The sequence below is a fragment of the Trachurus japonicus genome, chromosome 6 (genome assembly GCF_045865225.1).
Source record: "Trachurus japonicus isolate A0001 chromosome 6, Traja_1.0".
Lineage (NCBI taxonomy): Eukaryota > Metazoa > Chordata > Actinopteri > Carangiformes > Carangidae > Trachurus > Trachurus japonicus.
Window position 1 is genome coordinate 15,522,130 of NC_140912.1, and position 9,989 is coordinate 15,532,118.

General features: G+C 42.1%; 1 protein-coding gene across 2 annotated transcripts; it reads left to right on the plus strand.

The window, feature by feature from the left end:
* Nucleotides 1-7,621, plus strand: nr2f2 (nuclear receptor subfamily 2, group F, member 2). Of its 2 annotated transcripts, none has more exons than XM_085779210.1 (3): nucleotides 1-1,246; nucleotides 2,354-2,899; nucleotides 5,018-7,621. In XM_085779210.1, exons 1-3 carry the CDS (start codon nucleotides 796-798, stop codon nucleotides 5,290-5,292), a joined length of 1,272 nt encoding a protein of 423 aa, XP_085635336.1. In that variant the 5' UTR covers nucleotides 1-795; the 3' UTR covers nucleotides 5,293-7,621. The 2 variants fall into 2 exon arrangements, with proteins under 2 accessions (XP_085635336.1, XP_085635337.1); XM_085779211.1 differs by having other exon boundaries at nucleotides 2,372-2,899.
* Nucleotides 7,622-9,989: the final 2,368 nt, after the last annotated feature.

The following is a 9,989-nucleotide window of genomic DNA, read 5'->3' on the forward strand; positions in this document are numbered from 1 at the left end:
GAGAAAGCATTCTGCCAGCCCGGCTCCTACCAATCGCAAATCACTTCCTAACCTCCGCCTTTTTAACATATTTGATCACTTTGAATCTCTACTCCTTTTTCCTATTATTTTTCAGCGCACGGAGGAGGTTTTGTAGGTTGTGATCTTTGTTTTTCCTTTTTTTGTTTTTGTTTTAGTGCTTTCGCTTTTTTGGGGGGAGAGTTGTCTTCATATTCCAGGCTCTCAAAAACATTGGCTTCAGCTGCGCGCTTGCTGGCGCTACCTCACAAGAAGAAAAGGAAGAAGACGCAATTTTTTTTACCCAGTTGGTGATTTTCTTCAAGACTTGTGCTGGAACTTGATAGTAGCTGCTACAGTGTCCTCACCAATTGTGTGTGTGTGTGTGTGTTTTTTTCTTCCTCCCTTGCTGCTGCTGCTGCAGGCACGGTCTTACCAACCTGCTCCATCATTCACTGACTAGTCCATGCTACCTCGGTTGATTATTTTAATATTTAGCCTACCTTTCCCATTGATGGGTGTACTGGATGGCTGACTGTAAGCGCCCCTGGACTTGGCCTTTAAGCGCAAGGCAGCGACTCAGATCGCCATCGCATCAGTTTTGAAAACGTGCTTCACAACGTCTCCAACAGCAATAAATCGACAGTTTTCGGGAGGTCCAGAGTGGATTCAACGTAGGCTAGATTTGACATTTTGTGTGTCTGGCTGTTAATCACAGTTTATCGCGTTTCCTTGAGACATTCTTCACCGCGACACCAAAACGGCAGACAAAAAGTTTCTTTACGTTGACTGATAGATATGGCAATGGTAGTGTGGAGAGGCTCCCAGGACGATGTGGCTGACACCCAAGGCACCCTTTCCTCGCAAACCCAAGGAGGACTATCTCTTCCCACCCCTCAACCAGGCCAGTTGAATCTGACAGCCTCTCAGGTCGCCCCTCCGACCCCTCAGACTCCGGTCCAAGGACCCCCGAACAACACACAGTCCACGCCGACGAACCAGACGACGCAGCAGTCGGAGAAACAGCCACAGCACATCGAGTGTGTGGTGTGTGGGGATAAATCCAGTGGCAAACACTATGGCCAGTTTACTTGCGAGGGGTGCAAAAGCTTCTTCAAACGGAGCGTACGACGGAACCTCACTTACACATGCCGTGCCAACAGGAATTGTCCAATCGACCAACACCACCGCAATCAGTGTCAGTACTGCCGCCTCAAAAAATGCCTCAAAGTCGGCATGAGACGGGAAGGTATTGGGACTTTTGTTTTTCTTATTCATGTATGTCTTTGTGCGTTTGTGAGCTTCCAGACATGAAACCATGTATAATGTCGCCCCCATAGCCTGCTCTCTCTCTCCCTCTTTCTCTTCCCGACTGTTCCCTCCAAGGCTGTGCGGCTGGAGCACGCAAATGGAGCCGCTCTGTGCTGTGGTCGAGACGGGGCTTTTGCCGGATAGCGTTGCTATTATAGGCTACCCAGCTCCAGCGCCTCGTATCTCTGCTTTTCACAAACCAGACCCGAGCCCGTGGCCAGACAGGCGGGGGGGGGGTATCGAATTCATATTTAGATCAAGCTACCGGGCGTAGAGATACATCTGTATTGAATAGGCTAGATGATACAATATAGCCCCTTGCGCTATTATGGCGAGTGTCGAATTAAGACATAGCGTGTTCGGGCTACATCTCCACATCTATAGCCTGCTGTCTTGTTCACTGTGTCTGAAGCTGGACCCTGAGCGTGAATTATGCACACAAAGCCCCTCCGCATAACCTTAAGAATTTCTTTGAATATCAGTCGGAAAAAATATTATAAAAAAAAAAAATAGGCCATGCATGTTTGGTAAAACGAGATGAATTGCTAAGTGGGTTAAGGGTTAAACATGCAAGGTCTCTCTTGCCCTCTTTGTGTTCCTTCACAGCCAGCTCATGTTGCTGTTGCTGAATAACATCATTTTAAAGCCAGACATATGCATGGCGTGTGTTTAAACCTGTTTAAAGCGCATCTCTAGTGTCTGACTACATGATTTGTCTCACTACTGCCTCGTTATTATGAATGCATCCTGTCTTTTTTTTAAATGGTACGCCATGATATAATATAACGTGTGTATATACAGTAGGCTATATGTGTGTGTATGTGTGTGTGCGCGCTTGCGTGTGTGTGTGAGTGTGTGTGTTGAGTGTGAGTGTGTGAGAGAGTGTTTTGATGTTATATAGCTGGCACGCTGTGTGTCATTTATTTTCCTAAGGTGTAAGCTTTCAATTTAGCAGTCAGTGTAAAATGTATAATATGTGACAGCAGCTTTCATACCCTCAGTTAGTGTGTGATCATTTGTAGAATTCAGGCTTCAATATCTGTAGTTTCTCTTTTTACTGCAGCCGTGCAAAGGGGACGGGTGCCACCCACACAGCCACACCATGGTCAGTTCGCCTTGACAAATGGAGACCCACTCCACTGCCATTCCTACTTATCCGGATATATCTCCCTTCTGTTGAGAGCGGAGCCCTACCCGACGTCCCGGTATGGCAGTCAGTGCATGCAGCCCAACAACATAATGGGCATCGAGAACATTTGTGAACTAGCAGCCAGGATGCTCTTCAGTGCCGTGGAGTGGGCCAGGAATATTCCCTTCTTTCCAGACCTTCAGATCACAGACCAGGTGGCTCTGCTGAGGTTGACGTGGAGTGAGTTATTTGTGCTCAACGCCGCGCAGTGCTCCATGCCCCTGCATGTGGCTCCTCTCCTGGCGGCGGCTGGCCTTCACGCCTCCCCCATGTCTGCGGACAGAGTGGTGGCCTTCATGGACCACATTAGGATCTTCCAAGAACAAGTGGAAAAGCTCAAAGCTTTGCACGTTGACTCTGCTGAATATAGCTGCTTAAAGGCAATTGTGCTCTTCACCACAGGTAAGACAATAGACTGGCACACTCCAAGTTCAGCCTGTGTGAATGTCACTAACGTGCACACTGACATCAGCTAAATCAACGTTGGCCTAAATATATCTGCACTGGCTAGAGGTTGTTGCTTGATTTAGATGAGCATCCTGCTTAAACGTTCACCTATATGCTGTCTCCACGCTGGGGCACTGGTGGATAGGCCTTAGGCTACTAAATTATAAAACCACTTGATTAATCAACTGATTTATCAGACACATACACGGGGCTAAAGTGGAAATTGTGGCATGACCACACAAGAGATTTTTTAATTAAACTGACAACAAAACAGGGTCTGACTGGTGCAGTCTATCTGAAACATTAGAAAATAAGCTCCAGTTAAATAAGACTGATAACACAACACACAATAATTGCCTTAAGCATCATAAAATCTAGCTGTTAGCACACTTTTGGAGAATCCAATAGCTTGCAGATGAATTGCTGCACTTAGATTTTTTTTTTTTCCGCCATTTATCAATGTGTGTATACCCCACGTCTTGTTTGTAGGCAATGACAGATATAAATGATGTCAGGCTCCGAGGGGGAGGGGAATAGAAAAAGAAAGACAAGCCTAATGTCCCATTTGCACAGTAAAAGCAAAGCGCAGGTTTCAACGCTCTCTTGTCATTTAGGGGACAGACTCGTCCGAGGAAAAAGCTCGTAGAAACCCAATGCACACCCTGTAATTGTAAATATGTCAGTATGGAACAGTATGGTGTGATATTGAGCAGTGACATGGGGGGCGGCTTTAATTTTTATTTGCAGAAATATTCTCTCTGCGCCTTGTAGGATCCAAGGCGTCTCTGGACTTGCTCCAGAACTAGGTCATGACCCAAACTTCCCAGCTATTTTGTTACATTAGCCACACCATTAAAGAGGGAAAATATATTTAAAAAAAGAAAAAAGAAAAGAAAACGTGTGGAAGAGATTTACAAGGTTTCACCGTATATAGTGAATGCATGTCTTTGAAATGATATCATACCTGCAAGCCATCAGCCTCTGTATTTCATTTTGGCCTCAGCAGCCCACTATTGTTCTTGGGGAGGCTTGTTAGTCTACAGGGGAGGGAAATCACGTTTCAGGTGATTTTATTTTATTATTAAGACTCTATAGGGCTGCTATGACTTAATTTGTCTCCTTCATACCTGAGCACCGGAGGCTTGAACATGAGCTGAGTGCTGTAGCTTAAATGACACGCCTGTGCTACTTTGGTGGTTTGGTTGTTGTCATGCATAAACTTTACAAACTTAACCAATGCGCGTACAAGCGTTTTTGGCACATAATCAGCTGCCGCCCACATGCAGCAGTACAGATAGTGATTATGCGTCTCTGATGGTATAGTATGACGGCAACTCCGTAGGCTATGGGCCCTCTTTTTTTTCCAAGCTAAATCTCTGCTCACTAAAGGTCAGTAGGTCTCCCTGTCTTTCCCTCTCTCCCTCCCCCCTCCCCTCGCTTTGCCTCTGACTGGGAAACATGGGCCCATGTGAAAACACAGACTTTAGCTGGGAATATGCTTCATTATTTACTTCACTTTTGTGCATAAAGTGTCTGTTTTTCTGGAGAGAACGATCCGAGCTGTAGTGGCCATAAAGCGAGGAACACGGGGTTGAAACAGTGGGGAAAGAAAGCTAACTTTACTGAAGGAAATTAAAGTTCAACATTTTTTTTTTTTTTTTTTTACACACATATGTATTTATTCATAAGGGCATATGTGTGTGTGTGTGTGTGTGTGTGTGTACAAATGTAATTCTTAAAATAATATAAGTTACCAAATTACAGAGCTTTTAATCTGTGATGTGATAATTGTTGTTGTTTTTGCCTTGTGCAATATTATTATGATTATTATGTTATTAAATTATATCATGACATTGAAAAATATATGCACCAGTTCTATAGAGAAACAATACAGGAACTCTACGTTTGTATAATGAGATGGAAATAATTTGTCACTGCTTTTTAAAAGCTATGACAGGCTTCATCAGTTTTCGCCACTTTATCACCACAGTGGGAATAAATGAAAAGCTCCTAGTGAGAGAAACACTTTAGGTTACACTTTATTAATGTTTATTTGCTTTCCCCCCCTCTCAGATGCTTGTGGCCTCTCAGATGTGGCCCATGTGGAAAGTTTGCAGGAGAAGTCCCAGTGCGCCCTGGAGGAATATGTCCGGAGCCAGTATCCCAACCAGCCAACACGGTTTGGGAAGTTGTTACTCCGCTTGCCTTCCCTCCGCACAGTCTCTTCCTCGGTCATAGAACAATTATTTTTCGTCCGATTGGTAGGTAAAACCCCAATTGAAACTCTCATCAGGGATATGTTGCTTTCTGGGAGCAGTTTTAACTGGCCTTACATGTCAATTCAGTAAACCAAGAAGGAGACGAACAAACAAAAGGTGGGGTCGGTGGGGTGGGGTGTGGGGGGTCTGCGAGACTACAATGATTATAGCTGCTTTTGTGGAAGGAATAAAAAACCAACCGGCTGTTACACGGGGCTGGCTTTCATGAAGAAAGACATTGACGTAAATGACTGTGAATTCCCCCCTACTCCAAAAAAAAAAAAAAAAAAAAAAAATTGAGACATCCACTGAACTTTCAAAATGGCAGATACAAGCTCCCAGTGTTCATGCAGAACAACCTGTGTCGATCCATTTTTTTTAATGAAAGAAGAAAATGAGGAAAAAAAGGAAAAGGGATTTTGTTGATCCTTATGAGGAAAATTTAAGTATTAAGTGCATTTAAAATGATAATTTGGGTAAAAAGAAAAAAAAACTGGAGAAAGGGAAGATAACGAAACGTGAATTTTCTTTTCTCAAATGACTTGTCCTGTGTCCATGTATAGCTGTGTTTTGTACTTTCTTTGTTCCTCCTTTCTGGTTCCAAACCGGCCTATGTGATTTCTGTAGTACAGGTGGTGTTATTTTCTAAGACAATGATTTATTTTGAAAAAAGGTGAAATAATGTTAAAAAAAAAAAAAAAAAAAAAAAAAGTTCTAAAAAGAATTAAAACCACAGCAATAGGAGTATAGGTTTATAATCTAGGCTTAATGCTGCAAGCGCACTTATATTCTGAGGATGACCAATAACATCTGGGGAAAAAAGGGAGTTTTTTGGAGTTCATGTTCAACTTTATGATCCAGCGGAAACATTTTGCTCTTAATTAATATGAAGTTACAGGATCCACTTTTGTTTTCCACTACTGTTTTTTCGACTACAAATTCTATAATAAAAGAAATTAAGGATTTGTTAGTTTTGACGCTCGCAGACATGGCGAGTTTACACAATTTAAATTATTTGGCATAATCTTCCCCCTTTGATTCAGCTCTGAATATTTGGCATCAGTCCCCCAATTGGATATAATGATAATAATAAATCCTACAAGTTGCCTGTGCCTGAGACAGGTTGCTCTAAATGCGCCATATGTGCGTTCAAGAGCGTTTTGCAGTGCTCCAAACTGCACTGATAGCAAAACTGACTTGTTTAAAAAAAGAAAGAAAATGTTTTAGGAGAGGTCAAGGGTCATAAAAGTTGGAAGCCTATCCAGAGTAGTGTTTAATAGCAGTATTATTGAAGCGTCCCTGAAACGTCACCTTTTATTCACTTCAAGCATTAAGTGCCTGACAAGCATGATGTGATTTCTTATCAAAACGTTGTTAAAGTAAGGCCTGCAACATTTTGGGGGGAACACAATTAGATTTGAAACTTCAGTCGTGTATTTCACGTGAAAAACACTGATTAGAGGCAGTATTCTTGTAAATATAGGTCAATTCATTTCAACGAGTTTTTCCTTTATACAAAGTATATGTGATTAAGAAAAATCTGTGGTTGCCATTTTTTTTCTCGGTAATACAACGTCTTCAAAATTGAGTGGCAGACTTAGCTAGTAGCACTGAAAGTTATGTTTTTAATGTATATACATATTACTACAAATGTTTTCTTTTTCATGTATATTTAGACTGTGAATGCATGGCCACAGGTCGCTAACCTATTTTACCTTTGATATATAAATGTAAATGTTTTTCTCTCTCTCTTTTTTTCTTTTTTTTTTGACTGTATAGATATAATCTGTGCATTCAGTACACTAGCCCTTGTATTTAAAGAAACAAAAAAAAGAAAAGAAACGACGTTCATTATTAGGCTACAGACTTAAACAGGGTGAGCAGGTTTGGAAAAAAGGAGTCGATATTTTAACTTTAGTGTTATTGCTCCTTTTTGGTCTTTGACAGGTGCCGTGGTGTGCGTGAGCGTGTAAGCGCGCGTGTGCGAGAGAGTGTGTGTGTGTGCGTGCGTGTATTTGGAAGCTAGCAATTTTGTCCTTGTTTTGAGGCTTTTCTTCAACACACAAAAAAACACCATGTTGTGGTTGAATTAAAAGGGATCACTGATTGAACACTGATCTTTGGCTGTTCGTAGCCACATATGGACCAGAGAATGATACATGATTGTAATTATGAACAGTTTAAACTGACCCACGTTTTTATATAAATATATAAAAATATATGACTGCAGGGTATTGATAACGTATAGATACTTTTTTTATGATTATTATTATTATTATTAATTGCAAGTGATATATGTGAGTGTGTGTGAAAGTTTATAGTTGAACACAATTCTTGTTTGTTTGTGTTAGCTTATTGTAAACAAGCATTCTGCTGTAAATTTGTTCTTGGTATTAAATTATAATTTATGAATTTGAAATCACCAGCTTTTCATGTTTTCTTACCTCCCAAACCGGAGGTGTGAACTTGTCCTTGTATGTGCGTGCATGTGTGCGTGCGTGCGTGTGTGTGTGCGTGCGTGCATGTGGTGTGTGTGGTCGGTCGGGAGGGGTGGGTTGGAGGGTGGTGGTGGTGGGGGACTGGAGTCAATTTGCTGTGGCAGGATGTTGCCCTTTTGCCCTATGAAAGTGATTAATGTATTACAAAATAATTGATCAATCTAATTAATCAATCAGCCAGCAGGCCCCGCTCAACGCCTTCACCTTTTCTTTAAGGCTACTGCAAGATTCAGATTATTGTCTTATAAACCTGCCGAGCTGTTCTCTACTCTATATGGGAAACACTGGGCTGAAGGTTGCTGTGTGTTAAACTTCATGAATACTAGACTATAGTTGTAATAAGGCGCTCTGCCTCAACAGATAATAACATTTCATAACAGTGGAGACGTCCCTCACGCGGGACAGGGACTGTGGAGGAAAATACCCAACTCAGCTTCTCCACCGCTTTATTTGCGGAATCCAGTTTCTCCTCTGGACGCTCACATAAATATTAATGGGCTGATTTCTTATGGGCCTGCATCATAAATAGTAGCATCTATAATCCAAGTTATACTGAAAGAAACGAGAGGGTAAAAAAAAAAAGTTTAAATTATTTTCTGAAAATCTAATTGCTTTCTATTTATATTAATGTCTGTTATGTGCGTTATTATTGTCACTACTTTATTATTATTGTTATTTTTAAGTGCTTTACTGAGCTTCATTTACACCCCCGGAAGTTGCTGAACGCTGTGTTATGCATTTTAACTTTATATAGATATAAACGTGTGAACATCCAAGAAGTGAACGTGATGGGTACAAATGCCAATTATTTACGCGCGTGCTATTCAGATGCCATAAACCTTTGGCCAATTAGTAGCCACATTGGCTTAGTTGAGAGTTGGGCTTGAAATAGCATTAGCCTTGTTGTATATTAGTTTCATCAGGATGGGTATGGAAGCCAACTTTAGCAGGGTTTCTTCTACTGCTGCTGCTGCTGCTGCTGGTACTGGCCATGGTGTGTGTGTGTGTGTGTGTGTGTGTGAGTGAGAGTGAGTGTGAGTGAGTGTGTGGTTTTGTTGCTGTTGATAATGATGAAAATGATGATAATGATGTGATGCTGATGGTCTTTTATCCTCGGCTTCTTGCTGAAAGCGCTGTTTATCCATACAGTGATGCTTTCACTGCCTGTCCAGCCAAACTGTCTCTGAGGTATATATCACACACTGGGGCCAGACTGATAATTAAAGGTGGACATCAGCCCTACAAAACCATCACCACTGAGCCAATATGATTTCACTGGACCCATATTTACAGTGCATCCCATCTAAAAAAGAAGAAGGACCCTCAGGCCACCATCTCCCTCACAATATTAGCGCACGAAGGGGGGGCGAGAGAGGCAGACTTGAGGCTCGTGAAATCATAAGCTGAGTTTCAGGGTGGGTTTGGATGAGTCGGATCTCAACGGTGCCGGGGCTGATTTTAGTTGACAGAGCGTGATGTATATACTGGACTCTATAATTTGTACTCTTACTCCTTTATTAGCATTGTACAAAAAACCTAATGAGGTGTAACTCGCTTCGACGTCACTTTTATTTACGTCTGCGTGACGTGAGAACTTTTTGACACACGAGCTGGTAGACCTATACCACCTCCCCCCAGCCTCCAGCCCCCAGCCCCCCCTCCAAATAAAACACACACACACACACACACACACACACACACACACACACACAGTCCCAATCCCAGTGGCTGGCAGTGCTGTGGAGAGGATGCAGCGGGGCCGAAGCGTGTGTACAGTAGAGTCTGTGCTGATGGTTGTGACGCTTGCTGGGGTTTACACACTGAAGCTGAGAACTTATTTAGGGCTCACAGGCTATTAGTGGGGCTATTTGTTTAATAAGATAAGGATATGGTTTGCAGTTTTCCCCTCTCTCCCTCTGTCTCCTCCTCACACATGCATGCACACGCACACACACACACACACACGAATTCAAACGTGCACGCCCGCCCTGTTAAGCGACAAATATGCACATTATTTGCACCTTGGCACTATCACTATGACAAATTAGCCCATACAGCATGCGCTTTATTGCATATATAGGGTGAGGCACCGCGGCTCATTTACAATGTAGCACATAAGTCAAACGCTTAGCATGGTGGGACACCTGTTCCTTATGTTATAGGTTACAGTAAAGAAAAAGAAAAAAATATTGTAAGAGATTATATTGTTATGCTTATTAAAAGCTTTTATAATTATTATCAGCCTGTTGTTTGTACCAATAATTCTCATTTCTAACAATTGGCTCTGAG

Excerpts from the sequence above, each read along its gene's own strand:
- nr2f2 (XM_085779210.1), top strand. The coding sequence starts at position 796 with ATGGCAATGGTAGTGTGGAGAGGCTCCCAGGACGATGTGGCTGACACC. Across the intron at positions 1,247-2,353 it reads AGTCGGCATGAGACGGGAAG|TTTCTCTTTTTACTGCAGCC; the intron begins GTATTGGGACTT and ends CAATATCTGTAG. Across the intron at positions 2,900-5,017 it reads AATTGTGCTCTTCACCACAG|ATGCTTGTGGCCTCTCAGAT; the intron begins GTAAGACAATAG and ends CCCCCCTCTCAG.